This window comes from Xiphias gladius, chromosome 21, assembly GCF_016859285.1.
Source record: "Xiphias gladius isolate SHS-SW01 ecotype Sanya breed wild chromosome 21, ASM1685928v1, whole genome shotgun sequence".
In the NCBI taxonomy this organism is placed as follows: domain Eukaryota; kingdom Metazoa; phylum Chordata; class Actinopteri; order Istiophoriformes; family Xiphiidae; genus Xiphias; species Xiphias gladius.
In genome coordinates this window covers 12,749,339-12,767,431 of record NC_053420.1, presented here as the reverse complement: position 1 = coordinate 12,767,431, position 18,093 = coordinate 12,749,339, and the positions used below count along the sequence as shown (strand labels likewise).

The following is an 18,093-nucleotide window of genomic DNA, read 5'->3' as shown; positions in this document are numbered from 1 at the left end:
TGTAATAAAGTTTCCTGGGTCACTGTGCACATTTCGGCCCCTTTTGTCTGCCAGGTCCATTCCAGATCGCTGCCACCAGAAGTCAAATGTCAGGCCTTTCAAGCCCAGAGTCCTGAAGTATAGCGGCCTTTGGATTTTCTTTATCCAGTAGCTCTAAACTTCCAAGTTTGTACCTCAGTCTTTTCCTCAGGTCTACAAGCACCTGCGGCAATGAGCGTCCAGAGAAGGAGGCAGTTTGGACCGTGTGAACTTTACAGATAAAACAGTCGGCTGTCTTTTCACCCTCTCTCTCTCTATTCAATAGCCTCCAAGTATCTTGACAACCTTGCCTGGTATTTTGGCAGCAGTCCCTTGAGTGTTGATGTCAGCTGAGAGAGGGGAGGGAGGGAGGGAGGGAGGGAGGGAGAGAGGAGGGTGCAGGGACTGAAAGAGAGAGGGGAGGGGGAGGAGGAGTGAGCGGGCTATTCAAGGCACTTGTCCTCTGTCTCCCTCTGAGCATAGAGGGAGGAGGGGGAGGCGCACATGCATTGAGAGAAACACACACACACACACATACTAGTACCGGCCACATTTTCACAGCCTGCTCTTCAGACTGACAGCAGCACACGGAGTTGAGAGCCAGCACGACAGAGCGAGGGAGGAAGAGAAAGAGGACTGGAGACAAGGAAGGCATCCATAGAGGAGAGGGAAGAAGTGGAGACCTACACAGGATTTGCCCCCTCTTTCTCCGTTAGATCCCTGGGAGCCATACAAGGAATCTTCCCTGTACTCTTCTTGAGCTGAACTTGCTCTGCTAAAGGACCTGCACCCTGCTATGGCAGCCCCGGTGGGACATGGGAACATTGTCTCCCTCTCATCTTGCTCCTCTCATCGCTGGACTACCCTCTTCTGGGTGCTGTTGACCCTTTTAAGCCAAGCCTGGGGCTTCAACCTGGATACTACCCACACTCTGCATAAGTTGGGAGACCACGGCACCTTTTTTGGTTTCTCTCTAGCACTTCACCAACAGCTTACCCCAGAGCCTCAGAGCTGGTGAGTGGGTGAATGTGGCATTGAGCGTGTCCTGTGTGTGATTTTGGTGCACCTTACATACTCAGTTTAAATGTGTGATATCTTGTATCTGCACCTGCTCTTTAACATATGATACAAAATGCTCACTATACCATGAAGTTTCATTTTAAAAGCTGAAATTTTAACCGTGTGGCTACTACAGTCAGCATTTCTATGCTGCACCAGTCCTTGGATCTGCTAAATCATTGCTACACTTATAACTCTGCATGGGGTGCAGGAGTTTTAGCATGTTTATGTGAGCCATATAGAGCGAGAGCAGTCTGAGCATTGAGTTAATAGATGATTTACAGTAAGTGGAGAGTGGACGAGAATAGGTTTGCTGAATCAGCTGACAGGCAGAGATTTCTGTAAAAGGGATAAAATGGTTTTTATGTCACTTTCATGGAGCGGTTCACGTCTGATGCTGAAGATCCTCTGATGGGACACTGTTAGAGGAGAGGAGACACTAAAGTGTCCTATAGTGTTTGGGGTTGTGTGCATGTGTTCATGGATGAGTTGTGCACATGTATGTGCTTGTCCATATGACTGTTTGTTCTATGATGGGCTGTTTGCCAACAGCTGTTTTCAAGTGTCTGTCAGTGTGACTGGACCACTCATAAGCCCTGTTCCTTTCCTCCATAAATTATGAATAAATTATAACAACAAGTCTGCTTGTAAATCTTTGGAAGTGTTTACTGCATGACTATAATTAAGAGGCGTCTTCAATTTACCTCTCCTGAAGCTTTGCAATTAATATTGATGGGATGGGATGCAGACAATTCATTTTATAATATGATAGAGGGAACTATTTTGTAATATATCCATGGAATTTCAAAGACCTTTTTTTTATTAGCCCATTGTTCTGTGATGTATTTTCCACTACGAATTTACTTGGCATTATTATAGCTATCTTAGACACCGCTATACATTAACAACCTCGAGAACATTTGTTAGACGTTTCCATTTAACAGAGAAGCAAATGGGAATCATAAATGAGACATAAAAACAATACACAGATACAGGTATATGATGGAAGATGTGATGGAAGAAGTTTTCAGATCCTTTACCCAAGTAAATGTATCAGTACTACAATGTAAAAATATTCCATAACAAGTAAAATCCAATTTGAATAAAAGTACAAAAGAGTTATGAGTCATAAGTCTGTTGCACAGAAAATTGGCACCTGTGAGTATTACGCTGTAGATTATTACTTTATATATTATAGTATAGCAGAACTAAACTATGCAATATAGTTTAGTAGTGGTATAAAGTAGTGTGAAATGGAAACACTTAAGTAAAGTACAAGTAGCTCAAAACTGTTCTGTGTAACAAATGCGACAGTGATGTGTGATGTAATCCAAAATGATCGAATAAGGGAGTTCATTTACTAAAGGTCTCTGTTTTGGAGCTCCATATTTAACTATTGGCTCCTCAGTTTACCCGGGCTGCAGTCATCCTGTCGCCTGGTAAGACCAGGGGAATGACATCAGCATCCACACAGACAGTCAGTCAGAGCCAGGGAGTCATTTCGCCCCTCTGAAACCTGCTCACTGTCCAGCAGTGTTCCTGGAACTTATTTTAAAAACTGACTATGAGCTCGAGTATTGTATCACTCTCTGCTGCAGCAGAGCCAGGACATGGTCAATAAACTAGTCTAACCTGATGTGTGGATGTGATCCACCTACTGGAAGAGAGTGGCATGATTAATCCTGCTGCCCGTACGCTGTGACATCACACCTGCTGTATGCATGGATGACTTGCCATAGCCAGGATTTTAGAGACACTGAGGTCGTGGGTAAATGCTCCCCTTCCCCAAGAAGCATTTAGCATGAAAATTGTTATATTTCTTTTAATTATTTAGATTTTTTTTACATTTCATTCATGTCATTAACTGTAGTTATATTATTTGTATATTCTACTTCCCAACATTAAGGCTTCTGTTCTGTCAGATCTATGAATCTCAATCTCAACTTTTCAAAAGAAGAACAGTCCTTTTTCAGCTTTGTGACCGTGCATTTTTGTCAGATAGCCCAATGTCCTTTTAAATGCTTTGGACTAAGAAGCAGGAGAATTTTCTCGGCCTATAAATGATCACTGAATAAACAATAGCTGACGGTTTGTTGGCTGGGGGGCAGCAGAGACAAGTTGTAAACAAAATATCAATCAATATATAAAAGGCAAAATTTATATTGCCTTTTAAGATGATATGGCAAATTTGTTAGCATATTTACATATCCATCATTATCATCATTCATTTGGAGTTGTTATTCTGGCTACCAGGTGAATGGAAGTCCAATATTCATTCTCTTTTAGCTCTGTTTTTGGTTTCCACCAATTACTGAGGGAAATTTCTGGTTCTTTAGCTGCTAAATGTTCAACTATGTTCACCGCTAGTCGCTAACTTTGTCTGCCTGCTGTCTGTTGCTGAACAGCTGTTTCACTGAAAACACCTTCCTTGTGAATTCGAAAACAACACTAAAGGCTACGACAGTAAAGTTGCGGGCCAGACAGCTCAGTGTCTGGCCCACATAAAGCCAAGTCACTGTCACATTTTTTTTCACATTTTCATTTGATGCATTAGTTTCTATAAAAATATGGATTATAGCCACTGCAAGTTTATCTTAAAAATTCAAAGTAATCATATTCAACCTGGCCAGTGACTCTGCAGACAGTCAGGAGTAACATTCTGCTGGAGATTTTGCTGAATTTTTACATTTTTAAATTTAATTATTGGGTTAAAAGACAAAATTGAATATTCTGAGTGTGAAAAATAATGCTATCAACCCATAAAATACCCACCAATGTAGAATGAGAGTTTGCAGGTTCCTCGAACCCCAAAATTCCCAGAAAAATACAGAGATCAAGTCCTAAATAGTAGCTATATGGCCCTGATGACTTGATGATGACATCACCAGCACAGTGGACTGCAGGAGCTCAAAGCATTTTTAGTTGATGTTATTGCAGTTTCAGTTAGAGAAATGTATTATTCAGGTAGCAACACAGCAATTATCTTTCCTTACTAAATCATACATTTCCATTAAGCATTATGATAATGCCTTTCTGTGATATTGCAGTGCAGATCCGAGTTTAGTATCCAAGTTGCTCCCGTTTCTGTCTCTGCTCATTACTTCTCTTCTGATGTACTGTCATGAAACAGTTTGCCTGAAATTTCTTGTAATTAGATGCTATTGACTCATTTTCTCTTTGTATTATGAAGTTTTGGGTTACTGTTGCCCCTGGCCATAGTGTGTTGCGCTCATTGTGTGCTGTGTGGCCAGATGCAAGGTTGAAAATGATATCAGTGCTTTGATATGCTGTCCTGTGCCTATTCGTGATTGTACCTCACGTCCTGTAATGTTAAAGTGCGCATACAGATCAGCTTAGTCATACTGTCACACTTGGAGAGTTTCACCTTCTTTGATTTTGTAGTTACCCAGTTTTTTGGAGGCTCAGGAAAAAAGCTATTTCCTAAAGGATCAGAGAAGTTATGTTTATTTCTTCAAAGGCAGAACGACCCAATGTCGGGACACAGAATTTCAACTACACCTACAGATGGCACATTTATGTAATGAATGTCAATTTGTTCAGCTTTACAGAATCTCCTCGGTACCGGATTGTGGCTGCTCCAAGCCCTACACTTCCTTTTCAATATGGCACCAAAGGCCAATGCAAAGGTCAACCCATGTGACACAATGATCTCATATTGATTGATGTGTTGTAAGGAGATCCTGGTCAGTGACCTGTCAGGAGGAAGTAAAAGTATGCCACTGATTAGAGCCATGATCTGGCATCTCAGACTTCTGTAAACTTTCTGTAATATCTGTCTTGGTTGTTGTTGCCCTGAAGCACAGGCCCAAGGGGCTTCTTATGCTACTGCTGATGCCAGACAGAGGATGAGAGGAGAAGGTATTTGAGTCTGAGTTATGTGTGGGTCTGCTATTTGTACTGCTATGAGAAGTGCTTCCACGAATAGTTCACTGCCTGGTGAAGACAGGAAGCCCCCTGACCTTAATCCCACCACGGCTCAAAACTCTTCTTCTGTATGTTGTTTTACATTGGCCTTGGCAGGAGGTCTGAGCTTTACCTTTTTCTAGTTCTATACTGTAATAAATCTGCCACACAACATGTAACAGTAATATATACAAGTCTACTCCATAAAATCGAAATAAACATATGATATGATCATTTTTAACAATATTTAAAGGAGAATAGGTTGTAACGGCAATTGGATCAATACTGTATACATAGGTGCATGTTGGGGAATTAATGCCTTTGACCTAACATTTTCATATCCAAGGGTATTTTCATACTTGTGTTTTTTATCAGACTCTGGATTGTTTTCCCTAGAGCCACCTTGCTAGCCTGGCTAATAAAACTGATAGTCAATATTCAGAATAAGCTGATTCTACACTGCAGGCTTTTAATGTCATACATAAATATACCTTGAACAGACCCATGGAAGCATGAGATAGCATGGTACAGTCTGCATATATAAAAGTTTCGGTCACTGCCAAAGGTGTGTAAATCATACAGTATCCAACCTACATGTACAGGTTGGAAAACCAAAAGCTTTTCCAGTTTCATGTCTTTTTTTTAAATATATATATATATTGATCTCTGCCTCATGATTTAATGTAAAGGTTTTTTTTCTGTTTCAGAGTGCTTTGACAAAGGTGGGGGGAGGCGGTTCTGCTTCCTTCTTTGATATAGGCCACAAATCATCTTTTATTGATTCTTTCTTTATATCCGGCCTTGAAAGACACATGCTGTGCTTTATCTCTATTCTGGCCTAATTTGATTGCCCCCGTTTTTATTATTCATTACGATTCATGGAAGTAATTTCCTTTTCTTTTTCTAACAACAATTTCAAACAATTATTTTTTTTATCCAGAACCTGTTAGTCTGTTTTGGGTGCAGCATGCCGCACGTTACTGACAATATTATCAGACTTTGATTTATCAGACTGTCAGGCTGTTGATTCAAGAAACCTAGAATTGGCTGTTTTGCATTGCTGTCACTCAGAAAGTACAAAGTCCCAGGGTCCAACAAGGTTCGTGCTTACTGTGGACTTGCTTTGGTGCCTTTCTGAGCAGGAACACCCAGTCTCACTGGCAGTGGGGCCACGGGTAACTGATATAATCCTAGACATCTAGTCTGAAGTTCTGTTTCACTGGCTGGGTAGGAATATAAAACAGAGCCTTCTGAAGCTGAAGATTCTCTTGTTGAACTGGCAGCTTGATTAACATGGCTTAAAAAACAAAAGAGTGGTGTGTGGAGGTCAGTTTTAGGTGACCTCCCAAAGGTTACAGAGATTACAAGCGAAATCAAATGCAAAAGATATGAAACACAAGGCTGTTCACTTTTAAGTCATTAAGAGATAACATTTACTTGTACTGAAGCAATAGTTAGACATATCGGTAAATATGCTTATTTACTTTCTTGCTGGGAGATAGATGAAAGCATCTATACCACTTTCAGGTTTGTACAGCCAGTAGCCGGTTGGCTTATTTTAGCATAAAAACTGGAAATGGGGTGACTCCATATTTAACAGACATGAGTGGTATCAAACTTCTTCTCTAACTCTCAGCAAAAAGAATAAAAGAGCATATTTTAACTATTCTTTTAATTTTTTTGTTACAGTTGCTAACTTTTACTTTGCTTTTTAAGTGTGAAAATTAAAAGTACATTTGGTTTTCGCCTTCATGGGGTCAAACACAAGATCCTCTGTACCTTCCAGTGCCATGTCTGTCCACTGCCATATATATAAATTAATAAATGTGCTTAAATGGGGCCCAGCATAACTGATTCACACATTCATATGGCAAAGAAGAATTTCTGGGTGCTAATTTGCATTAGAATAGCTAAATAAAAAACGCTTTTTCAGCCCCGGCTTAACAGTTGAGAATGAACCTTCCCCTTTTTCACTCCCTAATTCAATTCATGACTTTTCTCCTGCTCCATCTCTCTCTCTCTGTCTCCTTTCAGTTTGTCCCACAGTGACTCTTTTTGCTAAATCTCTCAGAGGCCATCAATGTGAAAGCCTCGTAAATGTAGGAATTCACCCTTTTGCAGTTCTTATTTATATGAGAGATCAGAAAGACCAAAGGGTATAGAGTGTGGGCTCTACAGTCTAGCATGCACACACAAACACACACACACACACACACACGATTAATGCTCTTTACTACCTCCCACTCACTCTCTGTCTATTTAGCATTCTCCCATTCCTCCACTGGGCTGCCTGGGTTTGGACAAAAGCTCGGCTGGAAGCAACGCTGGCTGGCCGATAGCTCTCAGGAATATTACCCTGCAGACCACGTGCTCACTGGAGGGAGAGGGAAGCTCTGCGGAGTCAGGAGGATACATGAAGCCTAGATCTGATGGAGGTGCAGAAAAAAAATGCACAGTTTGGCAGTGTAGCAGTAGCAGGAAATGATTCTGCATATGCAGTTCAGAGATACAGTTGTCAGAAAAAAACCTGAGGTCAGCCAAGAACATCAAGATTTCTGGTAATTTGTTGCATTGTCATGACAAATAATCATTATCTTTAGTGTGACTTACTCATGCTTGACAATGTCAGGTATGCTTTAGCTGTTATTTGAGAAAAGTCTCAGCTGTTAACGCATTACCTTGACATGACTATGAATATCGTATGATCTGTGTGTGGGGGAGGGGTAGAGGATCTGATGGGGATGGGAGCTGCAGGGATGAATAAATCACGGCAGGCCTCCCCTTTGACTAAATATGTGTGTGTGTGTGTGTGTGTGTGTGTGTGTGTGTGTGTGTGTGTGTGTGTGTGTGTGTGTGTGTGTGTGTGTGTGTGTGTGTGTGTTTCCAAGCTTAAGTGTGTTTGCAGTTGGAGGCAATTGGGCCGACTCTGATAAAGATGCAGTTTAATCAATCAGCTGATGGCAGCTCCAGTGGGAACTGATACTGACCTGAGATCAGAGATAAGCTATGAAAAGGAAAGACAGGAAATGGAAATTACAACAGATGTGGGGGCTTTTTGTTTATATTTATTAAGAGATTTGTTGTCCGGTTTTGGAGGATAGTCTTTGGATAAACATTGAAAAACATCGTATTTAGATGTCCTTTGTATTTTCACAGGCTTTTCTTTTCTTTTTCTTTTTTTTTGGCACTTTGCCTTTATTGAACAGTAGACAAGAGAGAGAGACAGGAAACAAGGACGGAGAGAGGGGTATGGCATGCAACAAAGGTGCCCTGGGCAGGAATCGAATGTAGTGGTTTTGTCGTATGCAGCTTAGGCCACCGGATGCCCTTTGCTAGCCTTTTCTAATTTCCTCCAACAGTTATGGGTTGAACATGGCTGCCAACCTTTAAATATGGCTGCCAGTATTTTTAAATAATGATTATCTCAGTTTCGTTGGGGGTCAGCTGCTAAGTTTTTTAAGCCATACAGGGCTTAATATGACTCAATTGCGGAACAAACAATTAGCAGACACTCACTTTAATCTTTATGTTGTGATTGGATGAGAAATTATTTGCTTTGTCTCATCTTTGTTCTTTCTCGTTTTTTTCTGTCATGTCTCTTTGCCCCTCAGTAACACACACACACACACACACACACACACACACACACACACACACACACACACACACACAGAATGTGGCAAAACCATGCAGATGATTCGTTTCCTCCAGGACAAGACACATAGGTCATGTGACCTGAAAACTCAAAATTGATCATAGGTGAATGTGTTTTTCTGTCTGTGTGATAGACCTGTTCAGGGTGTTTCCCTCCTTTTCACCCATTGCGTGCTGCTCGCCCCAGCTCTCAGAAAAGTGGATGGATGGATGGATGGATAGCTGAGGCACACGATCTTAACTAGAGGCAGACTGCACAGTATTGTAGATTTACACTTTGAAGAAGGACATTAAGAGGAGGAAAGAGAGAGCAACTAAAGGTGGAATGTGAGAACCAAATAGATAAGTATCTTGATAGACGGATCAATAGATGGATGAGTGGATAAGGGGGGGAGAAAAGGAACCGAGAAGCGATGGTGTCAGGGTTGTGTCCTCGTTACACTTTGGACCTGAGGGCCAATCATTACCCCATCTATGCGTGGAAATAGCCGTTCATTTATTGATCACTAATGGGGCAGGTGGTGAGCTCAGGGGTTGTTAAAGATGCATGTAAAAGTAAGGATGGGTTTACCATTGTCCTCTAATACAAAGGGAAAACATTCTGTTTGTGCCCTTACTCTTGCCGAAATATACTTCCAGTGTTGCGTTGAAGTTCCAAGGGTTTGCGAAATGTTTTCAGTTTTTTAAATTAATATCAAACTGCCCCTGTGATGCCAATCATTTAAGCAGGAAGTTGAGTCACATCCGTGGGCAGTGAACCACAATATCCCAAAGGGGTTTTTGCATGGACTGGCAGCTGTTTCTGTCTCTCTGTTTGCACTTTACTGTGCATTACCCAACCCTTTTCCCTTTTGCTCAAAGTGGGAGAGAGTTGGGATGTTAAAAACGTGATGATTCAGAGCTCAGTCACCCATTCTCAGCTGTCGTTTTCTCTTCAGCAAAACTGGAAGGAGAAACTGGAGTCAGGTGTGAAAGCGGCATTTTCTGAAACAGGCCCTTTAGCTCTGCTTTATGAGACTGATTGTCTCAGTGGACGTTGTTGTACAATCATTCCTCTATTAATGTCTGCATGCTGGCCTGTTTTCCTTTGCATGTATTTCTGTATGTGTAAGTGTGTGCGTGTTTGTGTGTCCAGGTCAGAGGTCACAGTCTTGCCCCGGGATAACAACAGAAGGCCTAAATAGCCCCTGGCCCCCATGCTGATCCTGTAGAGCCACTGTCTATAGAGCAACAGCCTCACACAGCTCTGCGATGGACAGATGTTAAAGGGTGTGAGCAGACAGATTAGCAGGAATCAACTGAAATAGCCGGGAAATGAAATACTGTCAAATGTTTAGTGCGTATCTGTTTCAACATTTCCCCAACTTTTTTAGCGTTGGTACGTCCACGCCTGGAAAATTCCAAGGAAGGGTTGGATTTCAAAAAAGATGTATCTACTGTTTCAGTTCCTTTTGGAAATGGATCTTAATGCCACAATTAAGTGTGAATGATCTTATCTTCCCTTAAGCATACTGTTTGGATGATGTGCAGTCATATTTAGGCCCTTTACAAATTGAGGTGGAGGCAGCTTGTGTGGCCACCTTATCATCTGAAGTGTTTCCCACTCTTTTCTCTCACACATCATTTTTCCCCCATTTTTCAGTTTTTTCAGTTTGAATGCCTGTACATAAACAAACAAAAGAGAACTTTGAAGGACTCTCTTGAGATTCCTAATATCCTTTGGCAGATGTCTGTGTGTATTGTCTCACTGTGTATCACTGTGTTTACAAGCCCCTTGCATCGCCAGTATTTTTTTGATTAACAAAGAAAAGGCAGCTTTGTTTTCAGCTTAATATTGGTGAACTTTTCTGTGCATATAAATTAATTTTTTAGTAGCACAAAAGCTGGGGAATTTTGTCAGCCCATCAAGGAGCATGTGAAGCTGCAATAGAAAGCATGAAAACGGTCAAAATGTTATTCAAACATCTGCAAGTGCAAGTATACGGGGACACCAGGCTGAAAATGACTTAATCGTGTTTTAAGGTTGTCAGTAATTCAGTAAGCTGAGATAGGCTAACACTCTTATAAATCCCTGTTTTTCGCTGCCCTGTTTCTGTGGTATTTTGAGAACGAATGCTGGTCTGAATTGTGGTTTCTTGTGAGATGTACTTCTTCAATTCAATCACGCGTGTACCAGTCTTTCCGCCACTTTCACTGAGGCTGTACACGGGGATGTTACACCTAAGTGTGGGGGGAGGAGTGAAGGAGGATGGGATTGTGTGCGTGTGCCTGTGTGTAGGGGTTTGGGTGGGGGAGGGGCGGACAGGATTGTGGAGAGACTGTTGGGGTCAATGCACATGCTCCCCTTAATGAAAAAAACACATGGGTAAGAGTGCAGTGCAATGAGGGTGCTGTGCGTGTCTGTGTTTGGTTGGCGATGATAAACTGGAAACACAAGGACGATGTCTGAGGGTGGGTTTCTAAATCACTGTCAAACAAGCAGTGGTATATGAATTTCCTGGGGTTTGGCAATGTGCGGTGATACACTGTTATTGTTTCAGTGATAGCAACTAAATAAGTTTGTCCTGGACCATGTACTATATTCATGATTCATACATGCAAAACACAAGCTATCAAGGGGGACCCCAAATAGAGCTGCAAACAGTGGCTGAACTTTTGTTTCTAACAAAAATGACATAACAAGACCACACTGATTTACATACACTGCGTCCCTCCTCTTCTTCTTCCCTCTTTATATAATGAGTAGTTGCTCTTTGATTGGTGTTAATTACTTGATTGAGCAATGACCAGCAGCTTGACGGGCTCTCTGACTGGCCAGCTGGTCTTCTCTATCACCACTTCAATACTAGTTTGTGATGAATGATGCCAGATGTCTACATGTATTTTCTCTGCAAGTCCTTTAATGCTTTTAATTTGACTAGAGTCTATATATTTAGCAACGTTAGTAGTTGAGAACCAGTCTCACTGCTGTTATCAATAACTACTGGGTGGATTACCATGAAATTTGGCATAGATATTCATGTTCCCCAGAGAATTGTGGATAAATCCTAGGGACTTAACTTTCCCTCTAGCGCCATCATCAAGTCACAATTTAAATTTGTCCTGTGGTTTGATTTCTGACCAACTACCTTCAGGGCTAACGACATTCCTATCAGGCTCAGCTGTACTTCGAGTTAAGTGCTAATTAGCAAATTAGCAAACGGGGGAACATGGTGAATGCTGATGTTAGAATTTAGCTCAAAGCACCATTGTGCCTCTAAAATGGCTGTAGACTCCTGTTTTAATCAGTTTGTCAGATTTGTCTGATGCAGCCCGGCCCCAGGTGCATTATCTAATCTGTATTTGCAAGCTGGTAATGTAAATCACACAAACACACACACTTCAGCCATGCTGGCGCCTGCTCTGTGGTGTCTGGGTTCATACGGGTATTTCACTAGACTCCAACACCCTCACACTCAGTACCCTGATATCTCCTTCAGGCTCAGTGTGCAGCAAACAACAACATACACACGACCACTCAGATTACGCACACGCACACGCACACGCACACACACACACACACACACACACACACACACACACACACACACACACACACACACACACACACACACACACACACACCTCTAACTCCATGTCAAATGCGGGTTTACTGAAAGATGAGCTGGGCAGTGGAGATCATGATCATACTGTCTGAGTCAATCGTGAACAATGAAGGAGCTAAGAAGTGGGTAAAGGGCAAATAAATGAAAGTATTACTCAGCGATGACATTTTATCTGTGTAAAATTTGGGACATCTGTGCCTGACTTTATTTCCGATGGCTCCAACTTTAGACAACCAGCCACTTAACTTCTTACAAAAAGATTTCAAAAGGTTTAGCTGTGACTATTTTCAAGTACTTTTCTTTCTTTTAATTCCCTGGTTTCTAAAATTGAGCTTTTCCATCTTTCCGCACAGTGATGCTTTTTCCTCTGATGGGAGATCAAGTAGAGTGAAGGACTGAATGGCCTTAAATATTTTCTCAAATTTGAAATAAATACAGACACAGCAAACTACAGTATGTATACTAATACTAGCAATAATTAATAGTATTTACACCCAAAAAACCTGAATGATTAAATGATAAAATATAAATGACATTAGCACAGCTTGAACATCCATCACACTGTCTCACCCTATCTTCAGTCTCTGACTTGGCCCTGACACGCAATGATCAACAACCAGACATATTGTGTATTGCATTTATGTTGCATCTACCATAACTTAAATATGATGCCAACACGAATAAATGTACTAACCTTTGAGCCATTTTTCATTTATGATAAGATGTTTTCTCACTGAAGAATAATTTCTATCTGTCCGAGTCGTACAGTTGACCGCATTTAACACTTTGCTGCACAGATAGGTTGGAAGACATCCAAATCTCTTCTCCAAATACTGGTGGTATAACAGCTTAATAGACCCCCCCCCCCCATACACCCTGTTACCTGCCTCTCTATCTGCATACGTGGGGGGAAAGAGAACTTCTAAACATAAACCAGAGCCACCTGGAATGCTGAGCTGTAAGAGGGATCAGATCTTATCTTTTTTTTTTTTTTTTAAGTGATATGCTCTTCCTCTTAACCAGATCTCTTTTGTTTAACATGTGTTTGCATTAGATTAACACTGTTTGCTTGGATTTTTCATGTGGACCAGCAAGGATGTGTAGCAGTCATTATTTCACACGTGATGTCTTTGCTTCGGGAGGCTGTTTTGGGTTCTCGTTCATTTAGGCAAGGGGAGTCTTTCCTGAGACATGCATGGCTGCACCTCAACAGAGGTATATTTCAGGAAAGATGAGGAAGGATTAAAAAAGAAAGTAGAGCTGTCTGGCAGCCTGGGTGGTATCAGTGGTAGTTTGCGTATCTGTGTGTAATATATCTGTGTGTATTGTGCTTTGCCAGGACGAGAGAGAGGACAAAACTTTTACACTGGAAGTCAGGATGTTTTTGTGGTGTAAAATTAGGACGACAGTGCAACTTACAACAGTATGGTCCATGTTTAGCTCTCCCCTTTTTCCCTCAACCTGTCTGCATGTCTGTTGTCACCTGTTACCTGTGTTGCTGATAGAGCTTAGCGGGAAAGGATGCACATACAGCACATTTGACCCTCTTAAATTACTCAGAACAGACCGGAGCCAATATTGTCAAATGCATATGACGTGCCGTATAAAACTGTCTTATTTATCCAGCACAAGAGTAAAGAGGAGTTGCTCTGAGCCCGACACTCATGTTATGGCCACCTCTCTGAGACCACTCAGACATCCACTTCTCTGTTTTTCTGCATGGACCATGCAGTGCTATCAGCTTTCTTCACTGTATTTATAGGCAAAAACACTTCCTAGCCACAGAGATAGCCCTAATTTAAGTGTTTACATAACAAGGTAGATATGAAGGGGGCTTGTGGAGGGAACTTATCACACAAACACTGCAGCTAGTTTGTAGTCACACAATTGAGCTGAGCATTTTCTTGGCCAACGTCACTGTTATAATTAAATCTAACTGCTTTTGTTTTACCAAATTTAGGACCGATCTCTCTCACTCTGTATGTTTGAATCCTCTCTTTCGCTTGTCTTTTTTTCTTTCCATCTTCCACTAGGCTCTTTATTCTCTGATCTTGCTCCTCTCCCCCAGTTTCCCCATGTCTCGTCTCGCTTCCGTGCATACAGTTTGCCACGGCTGACGGTGTTAGGTGGAATGTGGCTCAACGTTTGGTTTTTAAATAGCATCCTATTCTGAATCAGCCGCTCCTAATAAGGCAGAGGGCCGTGACACTGGCCCCAGAATATCAGCAAGCACCTCACTGAGAATAAAACTTTTACTTCCCTTGATAGCAAGATACAGTACCCAAAGACTTCTAAGAGCCGTTTTGAATCAGTTTCAAGTAAAGATAACATGACAGCTCAACTGTAGGCGGTGTCAGCAGGATTTGAATAGGTTTGATTGGGCTGCTGTGTTTATACTTTAGAGTAATGGTGGATTCGGTCAGCTGAGGCTATTATTGAGTGGTAATAAAGGTATAATTTCCACCGGGGATGGGGGTACACGACGCCCTCACTTTTCAGACTTCAGTTTTTGGCCACCAAATTTTTATTTTTTCACGTTCATATTCTCACTAAAGTTTCTCTGAACACTCCAGTCACCATAGTCCAGACAACAGATGAGATGATTTGATAAAAATATTGATATTTGAAGTCTGAGTTGCCTTTAATTATTACCTTGCCCTCAGAGAGTCCATAAGCCTCAGGAGCAGCAGCAGTGAGAGCGTCACTGACTTGTTTTGCCCAGGGTTTAGCCTGTTAGGCTACATAAGGGCTGCCCTACATTACTGGTGAACATTTTTGGGGATGTAAACAAATAACTGCAGACACCAATCGAGGCTGAATAAGGTACGACCAGGTTGGATTTTCAAGTAAAAAAAAAAAAATCTGTATTTGTACTTACAGTTGAAGACAGAGTAAAGCACAGTGCTCTTTGTTGTAAAGACACAAATAGTAAACTATCAGCCACTAGCAACAGACAGTCACATGTGGTTGGCATCACATATACATTATACAAAGATCTTCGATTTTGTTTTAACTATTGCAAACGGAGTTACATTGATTGCACCCTTTATTACTTTTTATCAACACAGACCTCGCCTTACAGCAGCTAGAGCGATTAAGAATTTAAGCATGAGAAGTTTAATTTCTCTCCATTATGTACAGATCTATGAAACATACCTCTGTAACATCAGCCATCAATCGTTGACACCAGGTATTACAATTAAATGTCACTGATCTTCCTTCAGGATCCTGGTGGGGGCGCCGCAGGCAGCAGGGCAGGGCCCGTTGCGGGGCAGTCGACCCGGAGCCCTGTTCAGGTGTCCAATCACACCAGAGGAGTATGACTGTGAAAGGGTGGATATCGATGGAGAAGGTGGGTTTGTAGTAGAGCGGAACGATTAGTCGATCAATTGATGAACAAAATAATCACACACAATTTTTGTCATTGACGAAGACTCGCTGTGCTTTCTTTTTTTGACCATTTCACTGAGATTATCCTTGAATTTACTGTCCGACTATTTTGTAACCTCAGAATAAGCCTTTCTAGGTCCATTGGGTGGCTGCAAGATTATGTGAATGTCATTATAACTTTGTATTCAAAAGCTTCTAACTAATGTTTCCATTAAAATGTATTTACTCGAAATTTAACTTATACTTGGTCATTTGCATAAGAGAAAAGTATATTATAACTTGGACTTGAATAACTCCATTGCAAAAACAAAATGCCGTTTGCTTACTGTGGCTCAGATCCGGATTGGTTTACAATATGGAAACCACCATGATTGCCATTTTCTTCTGTGCTTTCTCTCAGTGAGTCTGGACAGAGAGAGCAAAGACAACCAGTGGTTGGGAGTTACTGTCAAAAGTCAGGGGATCGGAGGGAAGGTGGTGGTGAGTAAAGACCACATCATGTAAATTCATCAGTGTAGGAAACTAGGTCTGGTGTTTGAGAATGAAACTTCTGTTTTTCCACTGCTGATCCAGTCCTTCATGGACATAGAAGACACATTTTCAGCTTTGATTGATCCGTTCCATTGTATTAAATGAACCATTATAACTTCTTCTGTCGCCACTCACAAAAAATAGTGAAAATAAATATGATAATTCTTTTACCCATCACTCACCAGACCTGCGCTCACTTGTATGAGCTCAGGCAACGTGTAAATCAACCTTCAGAGACTCGTGACCCCATTGGACGATGTTACATCCTGAGTGACGACCTGACAGAGCGAGATGACCTGGACGGAGGGGAGTGGAAGTTCTGCGAGGGTCGGCCACAGGGACACGAGCAGTTTGGTTTCTGTCAGCAGGGCCTGTCTGTCAGTTTCACCCCAGACAACAACTTCATTCTGTTTGGCGCTCCAGGAACCTACAACTGGAAAGGTAAGGTGTTTCGTTGGCCTACAGAAGGCTGGATCATAGAAAGAAAGCTTTACAGACATGTTTTATTCTTATGGAGAAACAATTTGTATTTTAAGGCCTCTAGGTGGCAGCAACAAGTGGACTCCGCTAGCATATAATGCCCTATAAAGATGTTATGGCTAACAATTGCTCATGTAGGCATCTGTCAGACAGAATACAATATCAGGTGTCATATTGTTATGTACAAGATGTTATTAAATAAAAAATATTAGTAGGGAATTATATTTTTTAAATTTGTATTGATTACCTGCTTTTGCCGTTACTATGTTCAGACTCTTGTTTTGCAGATTTTACATTCTGGCAATTACACTTATTCACTCTCTTGGTAAGAGTTGAAAGGGTTAAATTAATACCACCTAAATGTTTATATCGTAAATATGAAGCTACATCCAGCAGCCGATTAGCTTAGCTTAGCACAAAGACTGAAAACAGAGGGAAACAGCTAGCCTGGCTCCAAAGATTGCTAATTACACAATTAATTAACCTGTTATATGTTATGTGTTATGTGTTATATGTCATGTGTTATATGTTATATGTTCTTTTTTAAATTCATACAAAAATCAACGTGTAAAAATGACATTTCTCCATTTCAGCAGAAACACCAGAGAGTTACTGTTCATGGCAAGATAGCAAATAAGTGTACTTTGCAGAATGTTGAACTATTCCTTTAAGGGTGAAGCTCAACATTGAATACTGTCACTTTTTACGCTGGGCCACAAAATGACCAAATTTTAGTGTGAGCTAGGGAAGGAAGCCAGCCCATGTAAACATTAAAACAGTAACAGGACGATACCCATACTAAAAATCATATTGATTCACTAGCCAATCTAGAGATTAGACACTGAATTTTTGCAGAGCAGCAGCATCCAGTTAATCAAAGAAAGCACTGAGATTTATCTATGCAGTAATAAGTTACTGTATTGATTTGTATTGTATTGTCTTAGTCTGCCACACAAGATGAATGCTTCACTGTGTAATTGTTTCAGGCATTAATTCCCATAGTACTACATTAAAATATGATTCTGCATTTTGTCTGTGAGATATGATTGATGGTTCTGATTTTGCTTAAGGTGAAGAAGCAGCCCTGCGTGAGACTGCTTCCTCTGCGTCCACAATATGTACTGTGCATATACAAAACATGCATTTATAAGTATAGAAACTGTGTAATTAAGCACGTGCGCATGTTTGAGTATCTGTAGTCATATGTCCTCTGTCGAATGTTTTGTTGTTGCTTTGCTGTGCCCTCACCAATTTCCATTCCAGGTGAGATGCGCGTCCAGCTCCTAAACCAGACTCTGCTTGACCTCGGTTTCTATGACGACGGACCCTACGAGGTGGCAGATCAGAAACAGCTTAATGCTCAGCTCATCCCTGTGCCTTACCACAGTTACCTGGGTAGGATTCGCCCTCCCTGCTCACTGTTGCCTACGCA

At 41.3% G+C, this 18,093-nt stretch overlaps 1 protein-coding gene across 3 annotated transcripts in view; it reads left to right on the top strand.

The window, feature by feature from the left end:
• Positions 1-505: 505 nt before the first annotated feature.
• itga7 (integrin, alpha 7) overlaps positions 506-18,093 on the top strand; it is a 37,505-nt gene continuing 19,917 nt past the window's right edge. For 2 of the 3 annotated variants that reach the window (XM_040159415.1, XM_040159417.1), the window contains exons 1-5: positions 506-1,032; positions 15,485-15,612; positions 16,051-16,130; positions 16,367-16,622; positions 17,925-18,056. In XM_040159415.1, the coding sequence (XP_040015349.1) occupies positions 815-1,032; positions 15,485-15,612; positions 16,051-16,130; positions 16,367-16,622; positions 17,925-18,056 (814 nt within the window). In that variant the 5' untranslated portion in view covers positions 506-814. The remainder of the gene's footprint in view (positions 1,033-15,484; positions 15,613-16,050; positions 16,131-16,366; positions 16,623-17,924; positions 18,057-18,093) is intronic. The other variant, XM_040159416.1, reaches the window with a different exon arrangement.